Here is a 16,250-nt window from a genome sequence, read left to right as displayed (position 1 = left end):
TTTGTTTCTTCAATTCCTCGAGCTCGAGTGGTGTCATTCTGTAGGGAGGCTTAGATATTGGGGCTGTCTTAGGGACTAAATCAATAGCAAACTCACCTTCCCTGTCTGGAGGTAGTCCAAGCAAATCCTCTAGGAATACATCAGGGAACTCTTTAGCCACGAAAATTTCATTTAGGTGAGTTTCTTGTTCTAAATGTTCCTTTACACATATAACATAATAAAAATATCCCTTCTGCAAAAGGCGTTGAGTTTGAAGTGCCGATATTAAGCAAAGAGGCAAATCATGCCTAATACCCTCAAAGTAGAATATAGGCTGATTTGGTATGCAAAAAGTAATTATTTTTGTATAACAATCAATACTAGCATGATATGAAGATAACCAATCCATGCCCAGTATAATATCAAAACCTTGGATTTCTAGGAGTATCAAATCGGCAAGGAGTTCATGATCTCCAATAGAAATCGAACAAGATGGATAAACCAGAATTGTAGTCAAGGAATCCCCAACAGTAGTAGTTACGTGTAGCAAATAATCTAGTGGTTTAGGTTGAATGCCCAAGTGACAAGCAAAATATTATGAAACAAAAGATAAGTTAGAACCAGGATCAAACAAAACTTTTGCATTTCTATTAGAAACATGTAGAATACCTTCAACCACTAATTTAGAGGCTCTGGAATCTTATTTTGTGATAGCATATACTCTAGCATGGGCTGTTGGCTTAGGGGGTAGTAGCTCTTTCTTCTTGTTTAGTGGGCAGTCTCTGACTTTATGATCTAACTTTCTACAGGCAAAATAGGCTCTAGTCACCCAAAAACACTCACTTGTTTCATGATTACATCCACATTTTGTACACGATAGAGTTCCTTGCGATAGAGTTCTTTTCTCAAATCTAGGTACCTTTACCCTCTTGTTACTTCTTTCTGCTTCATTTCCTCTCTTACTTTTACCAACAAACTTATCCTTGTTATTCTTGTCCCTGATTTCTTGGATCTCCTCCAAGTCTTTTTCAAGTATGAAAGCTCTTTCTACTATATCAGTGTATACCTAGAGTTTTAAAGCTGATATCCGGCTTCTTATTGCTGGCCTTAGTCCTCTTTCAAATCTTCTTGCTTTCCTATATTCATCATCAATCATATGTGTGGCAAATCTAGAGAGCTCAGTGAATTTAGACTCATATTTGACTACTGTCAAATTTCCCTGGATGAGATTCAGGAACTCTAATTCTTTATGCTCTCTGATACAATCTGGAAAATATTTATCATTAAAATTTTCTATAAATACCTTCTAAGTGATTGGCTCTTGTCGAGCTTCAGAAATCCTCTTTATGGTTCGCCACTAGTGCTCAGCCTCTCCTTCTAGCATGAAGGTAGCAAAAGAAACCTTCTTATCATCTGGGCAATTTAAAACATCAAATATTTTCTCTATCTGCATCATCCATTATTTTGCTACCATTGGATCAGGCTCACCATTAAAACTGGGAGGACTAAGCTTCTTAAACTGTTTAATTCCCAACCCAGTCTAGTTTGAATTCCCCGTTTCATCATTTCTTCCTTGTCGGACTTGTTGTTGCATTACTTGTGTCATAGCCTCTAGAGTTTTCATAATTCCACTTAATTGATCAGAAGTAGATGCAACAGGAAAAACAGATGACCTCGTCATCCTGGCTTCCTAAAATAGCAAAAGAAAACTTTTGATCAGTCTCTAAATAGAAATCACTAAAACTCAAAATTTATTACACATCTAGCATATCAAAATTCTTAGAAATCCTCAAATCATGCTCCGATAGCAACTCTATCACGCCCCCTGAATTATCACATTCAAGAGGTGTGACACTGTCTAAAATCAATAATATTATAATTCATCATCAATTCAATCCAAAATCCAATCAAACAATTTGAGGATACTAAGAATCATTCAAAATCAATATTCACAATTCATAAACCAGTACGTTACATAAATCATAATCCACTTCACTTAGAGGTTCACAAAATCTAAAGGCAACTCAACTAAACATCAACTATAACACAAATCCATAATCGTAGAAATATATATAATCACAAAAAGATAATTATTTATCATGAGTTCATATCCTTATACAACTTAAACTTATCATTCCATAAACATGAGCGGTCCTTTAAACTTTTACAACACATATGCAACCAAAAAAATTAACCCTTCCGTCAAAAAAAATTCAAAATAAAGAACTTAGAATATCAAAAAGTTCCCTATGTCCCTCGATTCAATAAAAGAAATTATGCCAAGTAATCATTTATGAAAGTCGGCCAAAAGAATTTGTAATCAAGAAATGAAAGTCAGCCAAAAGATTTTGTGATCAAATGGCTTGAAATGGCAAAGAAATAACATAAAAGAATTAAATGACGATAACAATTGCAATGAATGCCACATGGGATGAGCAAACACAATACAATTTAATTTGTTCTGAAACATGGACAATTAGCACATCTGGTTCCAATTCGGATGAAAGTATGTTTCTTGTTATCATTTCATTGACTTTCGACGAACTCAGTAGAAACCATAATAACATTCATAGTATTCTCTTTCCAACCCAATCATCAGTTTATAGGGAATGAGGTACTACAAACAAGAATCTGTACATATCTTCCATTGTTGGAGTAATCAAGAATTAGAAACTTTTTTCACTTCAGGAATCAATCAACTTTCACCTTTGATTTCCGTGGATATCTACTAATATCAAATGCTGGCATTATTTATTACAGATGTGGCAGAAAGAAAACTTGGAAGACATCCAACGAGGGTACTGCTTAAAGGTTTGGGTTTACACATTAAAAGTCTATATTGCAATTCAGACATCCAGGCTCTTAAAAAGAAAACCTTCTATGTTCTCCAATAGATTTTAAAGTTTCCAGCTTCAGTTCTACGTTAATGAGCCATAAGTGTAGCTATGATTAGAAAGTTCTATGAAATAACTAATATGGTTTAAGGGACATCGAATTAATGATATTTTAGATTTGTTATGCAACAAAAAAAACCAATAAACAAAAGAGATTGTGTGCCTCAAGATTCCTCGAGGTTCCTCTTACTATTTCCTGATCCGTCACTTTTCCCTTTCCCATCTTATGCTCATATTCTTCTCCTTCTTTGTTATGCGAAGCTTATCATATTTTTTTTTTGCTTTTCTTATGTACAACTAAATGATGCAGTTATTTACAATAAATAACAGGACAGTGTCTGAATCTAATTGGCAATATCCGGAAAGTTTGTAGGTCCTACTCTTCGAAGTATTCCAGGAAAAAATCTGACAAAATTCTTTAAACCTATTTTCGTAAGTTGATTTGGAGTTATATCATAATAATACTGCATTAAAACGATAAGAATTTGTCACACACATACATATTTAATATATATCTATATCGTATGTAAATATATATACATATCTAGTAGGTATATAAGCAATCACATATCATATGAGCAATCTCACCATATAATCATGGATCATAACCTAATATGATTAAGCCCAAGCCAATAGACCTAATTACTCACATCAAGATCTATGTGTGCAGCTGTATATCTTCATACCTTGTGATCATCTATCTCGTCCTTGTCGGTTCCGTCGACATCTCGATGCATCTCCATGTGTCGCGATCGTCCGTCTCGATCTCGTGGGTCCTGCTATCGCTTTCACGCTCCCGCTACATCTCCTCATGTGATTATAACTTAACCATAGTCACGTAAACTCGATAATAAATGAGAAATAAAGTGGTAGCTCGTAAGCCCCAATAATAATAATAATAATCACAAGTACACACATCACACGGTCCATGATTATCTATCCATATCATACATCACATATAAATATCATTACAAAGGACTATTAGATAATAATAATAGTTAATTAAATATTTTAATTAACTATTTTTTTTATATTATGGACATGTAGGGAATTTTTTGAATTGTGAGGGGTATTTTCATAATTTGGACAAAGGATAGAATTCAGAATTTCTGAAATTCCGAGGGGTAAAACTATCTTTTGTCGAAAAAACCCTATCGATGGCGGCCCTCTACGGGCGAGCGAGTCCCTGCCTATGGGCAGTGCACACCAGCATGCCCCTACAGGCGACTCGCCCACTGGTGTTGTGCCCGCGGGCAGCGTTGCCCTTGCGGGTGATGGCCGCCCCCCGCAGGCGGCTCACCCGTGGGCGATGTGCCGCTTGCCTATAGGCGGCTCGCCCACATCGCCCGCCTACGGGAGCCCTACCCATAAGTGTTGTCGTTGCATGTAGGTGGCTTGCCTATGGGCACCCTACAGACAAGCGTCGTCGCTACGGGCAGGCCGTCGGACATCGGCCACCAACACGCAGGTGGCTAAGGCTGCAAGCAGCCTTTGGCCACTTCTGCGAGGGCAACAAGGGCAGCTACGATTGCTGCCCATTCTTGCCTTTGCATTAATGAAATTGACGTCAAAAACTTTTTCAAAACACAACACACGTAGTTCAAAACCAATCTTTCACACGAACAACTTGCTTTGATACCATTATAGGGAAAATCTAAGGGCGACATCACATGCGCAATGGAAGAACATAAAACAAAAAATCTCCAAATTTCTCATAAATTGTGTTCATCGTCGTGTGAAGATTGGTGCGCAAAATCCATAAAATCGAAAACCACGCATAAGATAGTTTGTATTTTACCTAGTGAGATTGTATATTCCTAAATCCTTGTAGATCTGTAGGAGAGGATGAAAGAGGTCAAGCATCCTCCTCTCTAGTGGTGATTCACACAACAGGGCTATGACGATGCTTCTCAAATCTTCAGGCCTGCTATCTGAGGAGGAGAAGGGGAGATGAGAATAAGAGATGGAAGACAAAAGAAGCTCTAACCTATGGGTGTTTAGTTCTCTCCTATTTATATAAGCCCTTTATCAACTTTACCATAATGGATCCTGCCCTATTGGGTACTGGATTTCCATTCAACTACCCAAGCCTCTTATATTAGTGGATCTCTATCCAATAAACTCTCATTGACTCTTATTGGATCTCATCCATAGGATCCAATAATTTAGGGGCTTATTGGGTATCCAATAAGATAAGGGCTCCAACGGATATCTCATATTCGAACCTCTACTCATTGTAATATCTATCATATGTGTGTGATCCTCTAGACCCAATATCGAATTGGTTGTGAGTCATACCTATCAGAACTCCTTCTGGCTCAGTGAATTATTATTTCTATAATAATTCACTCGACTTATCGACTGTAGACATACTATGCTACTACGTCGTAGTCTCCAGATAATACAAGAAAATCCAATCCATTGGACTTGTCTATCCTTAGTTGTCATGTATCTATAGTCTCTCATCCATCTAAAACCCCAAAGATCGTATACCGAATATAGTACTATCAGGCCCATACAATTTCTACTCGAGTCTCGCTCTAATCGAATTCTCCCGAAGAACTCTTTCTCTCTTAATCCGAATGACCTTGGCTAGAGATTTGTCTGAGCAAGAACACATGAGATATTCCTCTTATGACACCGAGAGTAGATGATCCTCTATCGAAACTCAATAGTTCTCATAAGGTTGGCTACCACTCCCGATGACCAATTGTGCTAGATCTAGAACTTTCAAACCTATAAGTCTAGTATCAAAGAGTGTAGTACTCATACAGGACATCCTTGGTGTCTCAAGTCTAAGGACTAAGTATACCACTAGGATAACGAAATTACTATTTGACAATGAGGTATCATTAACCATCTAGCATTTCATAAGTGGATCAATCAGTGAACTCATTCTCCAATGAGCACTTGCATTGTGTCCCTAGTGTCCCCACATGAGTAGCTATGAGACTAGTCACCTCAATCATATGTATGGGTATATAATACACTAGTCTATCTTATTATCTCGATGTCCCTCTCAAGTAACCTATGATTGAGATTATTTATAATCTGTATTTAAAGACAAATCGGTCTCATTATCATGATCTCATCATGATCCGATTCTCATTGCATGGATCCATGGACATCACAATATGTAATAAGCAATATAAAGTGATAAAATATCGACTAATAATAATAAACAAAAAGACTGTGTGTAAGCCACATATGCCATCACTCACGTAATTGGCTTGCAGGGCACTTATGACTAGTATATCCATCCTCCAACAACTTTCGAATCATTCCCTTATAGATATGACCCAGCCTACAATGTCACAAGTATGCACTGTTCTCCTCACCTTGTTTTCTCTTAGACACACTTACATTTATGATATGTAGAGTAGTATCTAACATAAACAAATCATTATGCGATGTCCCTCTAATGATAATCTTATCATCCTTAATAATTGAACATCTATTGTTCTCACAAATAATTTTATAATCATTCAATGTCAAACATGAAATGGAATAGTAGCTCACCGACAACAACAACAGCAACTCTTGTAAAGTGATCTCGCTGACAACAATAGTAGCAACTCTTGCTCTATTGTCCATCTTGGGGTATTGTTCATCTTGAGGTTAATATCGCCTTTAGCCAATCTCTTAGGCTTTGCTAGAATCTGCAATGAATTACAGATATAATAAACAGTACCGGTATCCAATACCCTTGCACTATCATAAAAATCTAATAACTTGAGACTGATTATGAATGTACTTGAAGCTTCTCTAAACATCTGGTTCATCTTTTCTATAATGTACTCTTTACGGTTCTTCTTTTATTACTCGTCTTTGTTATATTAGAAGCATTGGCCTCAGTCCATTGTCAGACCTGTTTTGAATTTGAGGTTCCAGGTAAGCATGAAACCTATTTTAAAAAATTGGTCCAAAAAACGAAGGTCTTGAACCACTTATATTATCTTCTAAGCTAATTCAAAAATAATATAACCAAGTCAAATCTTTAATCAGCTATTTGGTTTTAAATGGTGAAAAATCTTCTCTTCTATCTTTTCCTTAAATTTTCTCTAATGTTGTTCTGTTTGTGCTTGTGATACTACGACTTACCTTGGGGAATTGATTCAACCATAAATCTGCACGAAGGGGCAAAATCATTCCTTAGAAAAGTTGATAATGATTTTGGATGAATTCTAAAATCTATTCTTTTTTATTTTATTAATTAAATTAAATTAAATTTTTATTGTTTGGTATTTAGCCTAACATTCCCGGACTCCTCTATTTTTTGAGATTGAATACAAAATTCTTCTCCCATCTAAAGTTATTTTAATTTTGAAGATCATATGGCTGACATATAAAGCAAATATGTCAAAGGTAGTTTTCACCGTCCACACGATAGAAACAACAAAGTAGGGTAATTAAATTTGTTCCGTCATCACAAAGCACAACACCAAAATATTCACTTAATCAAATCCTCACTATAAATAATGATCCTTCAAACTGCAACTCTAAACAATGAGGTTCTCTCTCCCAGCAACGTTCTTTTCTGAACACAAAGATTTGCCACAACCTTAGCTGACTTTTAATATCAGTGGTCTCTGGACAAGATTCTTGTTGCACGCTAAAATTCGAACTCAAATCAGATCGAGTTATATCCGTAATTGAGATTGATGACCGAACCGATTTTAAGAGTACTCTCCGTAATTTGGATTAATAAAATTAATAAGGTAGGTATCAGTTATTTTAGATGATAAAAATCTTGATAGTTTGAATCTCATCTTAGTCACTTATTTGTAATTAAAAATAATAATAATTTGATTAATCTGATTGGAAAAAAAAAAGTTCTCTAGCCATTAAAGTCTGGTAGGGACATAGAAATTAATGAATTAAACTGTAAACCATAAGGTTGAAATTTTTGAACACATGTACAGGAAAATTGATTTGTTGAAGTCATGTCTAATCAATGCAGCAGTTTGCAGCTTGGTGTGACTTCCACAACTATAGGCTTATCCCCTTGGAGTCAAGGATCAAACGTGTGAGCAATATTCTCCCTTCCTGATGATAAACTATGATGGCTGTTAGGTGTGTAAGCACCCCAAATTTTCCATCAATGTGGAATTGGAAGAATTCACGCATTGACGGACCAACTCGGTTTGTCCAGTCTGGTGACTACTGCTGAGCATGAGAAAATGGTTGATGGTAGCAAGTTGCAAATGTACCTGACCTCATCTTAAAGACTGTTGATTAGATGCATGCATGGATTACGTCTCTTCCATCTTTAACTCTTTTGATCAATGCATCGTCTTAATTAGGTCAAGGACATGTGATGACAAGAATCTATTCCACTATTTGTGACCCATATTCCAAATGGAACAAGACTTCCAAGTCCTCATCCAGAATTTTGGAAGGGATAAGGATGGTGGGGAGAAAGAACAAGCTGTTGCCTTTCGTTTTCTTCTATCAGGAAGCCAAGAGTTTCAAGAGGAGGGTAGACCTGAGGGGATGATGCCTGTGTCGAAACCTCTATATAAGGAGTAGGAACACAGCATGTTGATGAACACAAACCATTTCAGCGGGGAAGAAGAGAACCCTTTTGACAGAGTTGTTGTCATGGCAACAAAAGCTTCTCTCTCCATAAAAGGCTTTGCCTTGCTGGTTTCAGTCCTTGTAGCAGTTCCAACAAGTTCTCTCTCTCTCTCTCTCTCTCTCATATTATATATTTGATTGTTAGCTCTTACAAATTTATTAGGGTTTTTATAAGAGTTCAAGCTTTTGATAATTTAATCATGGTAGGTTATATTTTCAAAACTTGTAACCTGCATTTTGCTCTCTTTATTTCATGCAATATTCTTTTCCTTGATTGGCTTACGTCATCTACTTGAGTTAGCTCATATGTAACTGTTTAAATATTTGGGATTATTGGTTAACGGATAAAAAAAATTAATTGATTTTAGAAACAATGCTATATATATATATATATATATATATATATATATATATATATATATATATATATTCTAGGTAGAAACTTGGTATAATTCACACGTATGTTCGCTTTATCTGAATAAAATGAGTAGTCCTTTCAATGCAGATTAGTCTTACTCCACTTGCAGATGCACGACCAATTTGCTTGATCATCTTCCATAGAGCACCACAGCTAAGTCTCCGATGTGTTCTACTGCAGGAGTGCAATCGATTGGTGTCTGCTACGGCATGCTCGGCAACAATCTTCCCCCGCCCAGCGAGGTGGTCAGTCTCTACAAATCCAACAACATCGCGAGGATGAGACTCTACGATCCAAACCAAGCCGCCCTGCAAGCCCTCAGGAACTCCAACATCCAAGTCCTGTTGGATGTCCCCCGATCCGACGTGCAGTCACTGGCCTCCAATCCTTCGGCCGCCGGCGACTGGATCCGGAGGAACGTCGTCGCCTACTGGCCCAGCGTCTCCTTTCGATACATAGCTGTCGGAAACGAGCTGATCCCCGGATCGGATCTGGCGCAGTACATCCTCCCCGCCATGCGCAACATCTACAATGCTTTGTCCTCGGCTGGCCTGCAAAACCAGATCAAGGTCTCGACCGCGGTCGACACGGGCGTCCTCGGCACGTCCTACCCTCCCTCCGCCGGCGCCTTCTCCTCCGCCGCCCAGGCGTACCTGAGCCCCATCGTGCAGTTCTTGGCGAGTAACGGAGCGCCGCTCCTGGTCAATGTGTACCCTTATTTTAGCTACACCGGCAACCCGGGACAGATCTCGCTGCCCTACGCCCTGTTCACGGCCTCCGGCGTCGTCGTGCAGGATGGGCGATTCAGCTATCAGAACCTGTTCGACGCCATCGTCGACGCGGTCTTCGCGGCGCTGGAGAGAGTGGGAGGGGCGAACGTGGCGGTGGTGGTGTCGGAGAGCGGGTGGCCGTCGGCGGGCGGAGGAGCCGAAGCGAGCACCAGCAACGCGCGGACGTACAACCAGAACTTGATCAGGCATGTTGGCGGAGGAACGCCGAGGAGACCAGGGAAGGAGATCGAGGCGTACATATTCGAGATGTTCAACGAGAACCAGAAGGCTGGAGGGATCGAGCAGAACTTTGGCCTGTTTTATCCCAACAAGCAGCCCGTCTACCAAATAAGCTTCTAGAAACTAACTTGTAAGGTTGATGAATCATCTCCTACCTACCTACCTACGAATAAAACATGAAATAAAGCACCAGAATAAAGGGAGAATTCTGATCTTGGAGAAAGTTGAATCATGATGATATATAACAAACACCCCTCTTTACTCATTATCAGTATGTTACAAGTTTCTGGAAACTTGAACGGATCACAATTTGGACCTACAAGTATTTTGGGTCATAATTATTTCATTGAACTATATATTCAAAAAAAGATGTGTTTGGAGTGCTTAATTCAGTATGACTTCAGTTTGCAAGATTACCTCTTCAGCGTCAGCTTCAGCATGCCAAAAAACCATCATCTGCTATGGGGCATGTTTTACACCTTGATGGTGCTACATCATCATCATTCATGTTTCATTTTAGGTCTCGTGCTCTTTATATAGATCACATAAAAGTTTGGATCGCTTCAAGTTTCTAGGTTACATTGTATGCAGCACTTTGAGCCTACTGAACATTGTGACTGCCTTTTAGAACATTGGACTGCAGACATGCCAGTTGAGAATGCGCACGTTATCTTCGACACCGATGTCATGCAGACTACAAAGCGTGCAAACTAAGCTAAAATGATATAATATGCCAGTATGATTACCTTCATTAGGCTAACACAGGAGAAACAAGAAAGCTTTTTAACTTTGGTAATTTCAAGCTTCCTGTTTCAAAATTATTAATAGCCCACAAGATTTCTCAAACTTTATATTGATAATTTTAGTTCAAACAATGATTAGAGTAATTTACGTGCACAATCTTGTTCTCTCACGTGGCAAAGTCACCTGTCATTTCAATGCAGCAAAGCATCTGGCAGTGAATTACGACCACCGTGGAACATCAACAATTGTGGAGACATCTGATAGATTTGCAAGGAAAGAGCGGCGGGAAATGGCACCCACCATGACATGAAGGTCTGATTTCATCAAATAACTGATGACACAGTTATTTGATAAAATAATAATGCATATCTCTAAAATAGTTATTTGATGAACCCAGTTTTATGTCACAGCTCTGGCAAATTACACATTTTGACATTGAAAATAATAATGCATATCTCTAAAACATGCAGTGGAAAATGAAAACATGACCCTGAGGAGGCCAACTAGGAGTTGCTAGTAATCCTACTCCCCGAAGCACCCAAGTAGTAGAAAACACAAGCAAACAAATATAATTAGGCAGTATAAGAGCGCATTAGTACTACAGCATATAAATAAAAACATAAAACCACCCAAGCCAACAAATGAAGCGGGCTTCAGCACATATATCCTCGAGGAAACACAAACTGACCAACAGGATCTGACAAAAACATTTTCTAGATATTTCAAACATCAATTGGTAAGTTCCATGATAGCAGTGACAATATCACCATCAGCTGCTTTGAGTGCCTTGACAGCCTTCGACCTGGAAACCCCAGCCTGGGTCATCACCAATTCGATGTCTTTCAGCTCCACCCCAGTTTCGTCAACTTCTTCGTCATCGTGTGCTGCGGCAGATGGCTCAGGTTTTGAGATCACATGGCTCAGATCAGGGGCCTTGAACTGCTCCGCAGCCTGAGTCTGCAACTGTGAGCTCAGGTCCTCAATTTTGGCCTCTCCAAAAATGACATAGGTGTCTGAGGTTGGGCTCTTGAAAACATCCGGTTTTGAGATGACAAATAATATCTGAGGCATCACAAGAATTTTCTTTCTTTAGAATTCTATTCTAAAGCAAGAAATAAATTTGTACAAATTTTCCCCACAACTTACATTTTTGCTCTTCTTCACAGTGACACGACTAACACCAGGTATTGGCTTCATACCAAGCTTCAGCATAGCCTTTCGACTTTTTTTCTCGCTTCTACTCTGCTTTGATCTTCCAGAAGCATCACCTGCTTGCCCTACAAATAGTTAAAGAGATATCATACAAACTTTTTAAAGTCCAAGAGAATATAGGGTAAACAAATAACCCATAAAACATACACAAGAATGGCATATGTTCAAAACCATCTCAAGCTAAAAGAACAAAAAAATCTACCATTCCATTTTTCTATCAGAAACCCACAACCATGATCATGTAGGCTCAATATGTAACTATGGGATCCTCGAGAAAAGTGGAACCTTTGGAAAGAAGGATGGCAAGTAAAATAAATGCATCATTACAGAACCTTGTTACCAACTTTCACTTGAGAGCTCACAGTACATGCAGCAAAAACCTCCAACTGTCAAATGCCTAAAAGATGTACCATAAATACTTAGTGCAGAAAGAACAGCGCAACATATATATATGAGAACCATACTATTCTACAATAGTGGTGTTTTAGTGGACAACTATGGGATATTAAATGAGCCTCGAATAAGATCAGGATACACTGCTATAACTGACTTTTAGATTTAAATAACTACTTGCAAACTGATAAGACATAGGGTTAAGATCTATAAGGCAGCTCACAAAAAAATTATTTTCTTTTCTTTTCTTTACTCTTTTTAAAGAATATAATTGGGAAGACAAAGCAATCAATCTATCCATCTTTCATAGCTAATACTACTAATCTTCAGTAGGCCAATACCAAGAAGAATGTTCAAGATCTGATCAATTTGAAATCAATATAAGTTGAGTCTAATCTTGATTATGCAGTTCCCACGATATATAATCACCAATGGCTTGACAAGAAAACATGAATATGGAAATTACAGCATGCAGAAACGAGTTACTAAATATTTTTGTGACCACCAAAGTGAAGCAAATTCCAAATACATGAGTCCAAGACTGGGAAAGTAAGGAGCCATTTATCAGAAATTGGCAGTAATCAGATGACATACGGCCCAAACTTTAACTTAACCATTATTTATTTAACAAGAAAAAGAAAAGAACAAAAATACCCCTCATTATATTAAAGATATAACTTTGTCTAAAATACACCATAGTCTTCTCAAAAGTTCTCAGATATAATACAGAAAGCAGGCATACCTTCAGCATCATCTTTGTCATCATCTTCATCATCATCATCATCCTCCTCTTCGTCATCTTCAACGACAGGTTCATCAGGCTGCAAAGAAAAAACTTATATTAGATAAATGCACATTTTTTATTCAAATATTGATTCAGATACAATACAATATATTGAGCTGATCAATAGAACATAAGATAGAAAATACAAGGCAATAAACAACAGGTAAAGTGCATTAGTTTTAGATCTAGGATCATATGACAGAATACTATAAAGAACCAGTTAGTAAATTTTAGCAACTGCTTAAATTTTCTTTTCAATTTGATGTTTAATTACATCGATGCCTATCTAACATATATTTCTGAATTAGAAATTCCACAAATAAAGAACTATCGGGTGGACCAGGTATCAATCTTTAAATACTTTCAAGTCAATAAACACCAGTATTTAATGCAGAAATTATAGAGCACAAACACATAATTTCTCATAGCCTGAGCTTTTACAAACTAATGTTTCAAATATATTCTCAATAAAGTTGTATATCCATATATACAAAGGATAGAATGGTACAACACCCAATACAACCCTCAATCCTTGACACAAGTCAACAGATCAAAAGGGAACACATCCCTCTTGATCATTTTATAGAACTAGATGCAAACCGGGAAAATAAATGGCAAACATTATATTCAGTACAAAACATCTTCATATGAATACTAGCAGATGAATAGAAACAAAAAAATAGACTTTAGTAATGGTTACATAATAGAAGCAGCAGAACTAACTTCCCTGATGCTTAAAGAGAAGCTTAACAGGCAGCCAGTATTGCTGATTGGCATATTAGCATGTCTTAAATTGTGTTTGCTGCACTACTACCATAGATTTCAGAATGAGCCCCAACCCAGTTTATAAGAGACCTTAAGAAATTACTCGAGTCGATCCATCTACAATCTATATGTGTAACCTTAGGTCTTACTATTCTGTAAGGATGCCCTTGATAAGGCTAATCTCGCTGGAGATAATACATATGTAGTTCAATATAGAAGACCAACAAATGAGATATAATATCAAAATATTTGGTACCAGAAGATAATATCAATACAAATCAAGCTAAGAGCCGAGACAGAGAACAGTATATGATAGTTCCTCATGACGGACAAAATAGTGATCCAAATTTCAGAATTTCACTAGCAGATAGATGTCCAATATCAATACAAACCTAAATAACAGCTGAGACACAAATCCTGACATGATATGATCTATGGGATATGGCCAATTGCTTAATCAACATAATCCTTACAGCAGGGCATCAACAGGATAATAACTCTGATGAAAGCAATGCTGTACAAAATACAAGGATCTGTTATGAACAATTAATGATCTTATATCCTGTTTTAACTATGACAGGCGCATTCACAGAAAAGTTCAAATCCATGGACAAGTAGAACCATGAAAGGGTATCAAGTGTCTTATTTTGGCAAAAATTTAAGAATCACCTGACCACCATGAAACCCCATGAAAAGATCACATTATTTCACCATACAAGTTACCAAACCTACACCAGAATAAAAATTAGGATATCATTGACAAATTTATAGAATCACTCCCTCAAAAGACCATTTCAGACAATGTACCTATCAATTAGAACTCATCTGGAAGTCTGTCATTGCCACATAACAACTAGATAACACATCCAAACGTATTGCACAAACCCTCACATAAGAAAACCTCCAGGCACCAAATATCACTGGCAGCCTGGATCAGCAATAAAATAAATTCCCCTGCTAAAAAATTGTTTACTACAATCATATATTTATGTAAAGTCCAGAACTGATGGTGTTTCCCGGGCCATACTTTTTTTCATTTAAATATGCAATTCCTACATTACTTAACCAAATCATTGGAGGAAACCACTTATATAACAGAACAAGCATTGCTACACCAAACAAAAAAAAATCTCCCACATAATACTTTCTTCTAATACCTCAACTGAAACATGATATGATCAAACCTATAGACAAACCGTGGAACTTAATACGTTCCTAGCAGTATTCTTGCTACAATTTGTTTCTTGATGATATCCACCTTGAATATGTCATGAGAATTATCTTAAAGTAACATTTATTTTACGTTCCTTCATTGATTCTTTAAAACCCCCCTAACGTAACATAGGACAACACGAGATGTCAGATTAAGAAATCGAACGCATTTGAATCAGTTTAATCTCTCAGAAAATAGACATTTTTCCTTGCTGAAGTGCCAGTTCAACCACATATCACCACAGACCCATAAGAATCTCACGCCTACATACTGATATCAAAGCAATATTCAGGAGTAAGATGTCAAAGATCATATCTTTAGCGTTCCAAACACTAAGTCGTAACAGAAACTCAGTTCATCGCGCAGAAATTGATAAAAGAAAACAGAAAAACGAACAGAATCATTAACTGGCCCATAAAAATCTCACACGAATCGAAAACATTTTCCAAAACACGATCACAAAAGATCGCATTTTTAACGTGTTAAACACAAGATTAAAACGAACACTCAATTCAAAACGCATAGATCACCAGAATACAGCAAAAAGGAATTTCAAACACTGACCCCAAAAATAAAAGGCCCACGCCTTAACTCAAAGAAGTTTTCAAAGCAAGATAAAAAAAAGATCACATCTTTAACATTTCAAACATGAGAAGTGAACAAAAAAGTAGGTTCAAAGAGCAGAAACGAAAAACAAAAAAAAGAAAGAGATATCAATTTAGGAACAGCATGGGGACAAGGGTTTAGATTTGAAGGCTCACGTCGATCTTTTGTTGCTCGAGATGAGCAGCGAGGAGTTCTTCTTGCGTTTGGGCAGTCATTGAGATCGGATCGGAAAGAGAAAAAAACCGGCGGGCCGCTGCAAAACCCTAACGAGAACCGATATCCCCAGTGAGACTCACGGTGGCCGTTCAGGTATATATCTCTTCTGCCAGTGCTAAATTACCAATATGCCACTGAGCAATTAGTAATTGTTGTTGGACTCATCACGGGAAGCTTTTCTTCGGAATATATCTCTTAACATTTTAATCGACGAACCCATTTTTAATATTCCTAATATAGCTTCACGTAAATATTTTTATTTTTATGTTTTTTTCTTCTAATCATGAGAGGCATCGATCGTCCGTCGAGCATCGACCGTCGAGTGAGCGTCGGATGATGATAAAAAAGAGCAATGCTCAGAGATAAAATTAGTATCGAAGAGTTATAAATAATAAAATTATATCTTATTTTTTAAAAAATTACTAATAATAATAATAAT

The 16,250-nt window shown here is 37.4% G+C and overlaps 2 protein-coding genes across 2 annotated transcripts; one reads left to right on the top strand and one right to left on the bottom strand.

The window, feature by feature from the left end:
* Window positions 1-8,335: 8,335 nt before the first annotated feature.
* Window positions 8,336-10,143, top strand: LOC103999704 (glucan endo-1,3-beta-glucosidase). Its single transcript, XM_009421525.3, has 2 exons — window positions 8,336-8,547; window positions 9,049-10,143. The coding sequence occupies exons 1-2, from the start codon at window positions 8,412-8,414 to the stop codon at window positions 9,996-9,998; spliced, it is 1,086 nt and encodes a 361-aa protein (XP_009419800.2). The 5' UTR covers window positions 8,336-8,411; the 3' UTR covers window positions 9,999-10,143.
* Window positions 10,144-11,168: 1,025 nt separating this feature from the next.
* On the bottom strand, window positions 11,169-15,909 carry LOC103999706 (nascent polypeptide-associated complex subunit alpha-like protein 1). The gene is made up of 4 exons (XM_009421526.3): window positions 15,751-15,909; window positions 12,970-13,048; window positions 11,769-11,899; window positions 11,169-11,684 (listed from the first exon to the last, which is right to left on the bottom strand). The coding sequence occupies exons 1-4, from the start codon at window positions 15,808-15,810 to the stop codon at window positions 11,352-11,354; spliced, it is 603 nt and encodes a 200-aa protein (XP_009419801.1). The 5' UTR covers window positions 15,811-15,909; the 3' UTR covers window positions 11,169-11,351.
* Between the last annotated feature and the right edge of the window lie 341 nt (window positions 15,910-16,250).

This window comes from Musa acuminata, chromosome BXJ3-10, assembly GCF_036884655.1.
Source record: "Musa acuminata AAA Group cultivar baxijiao chromosome BXJ3-10, Cavendish_Baxijiao_AAA, whole genome shotgun sequence".
NCBI lineage: Eukaryota > Viridiplantae > Streptophyta > Magnoliopsida > Zingiberales > Musaceae > Musa > Musa acuminata.
Note: the sequence above shows the minus strand (reverse complement) of the source record. Positions and strands in the feature narration are given on the sequence as shown.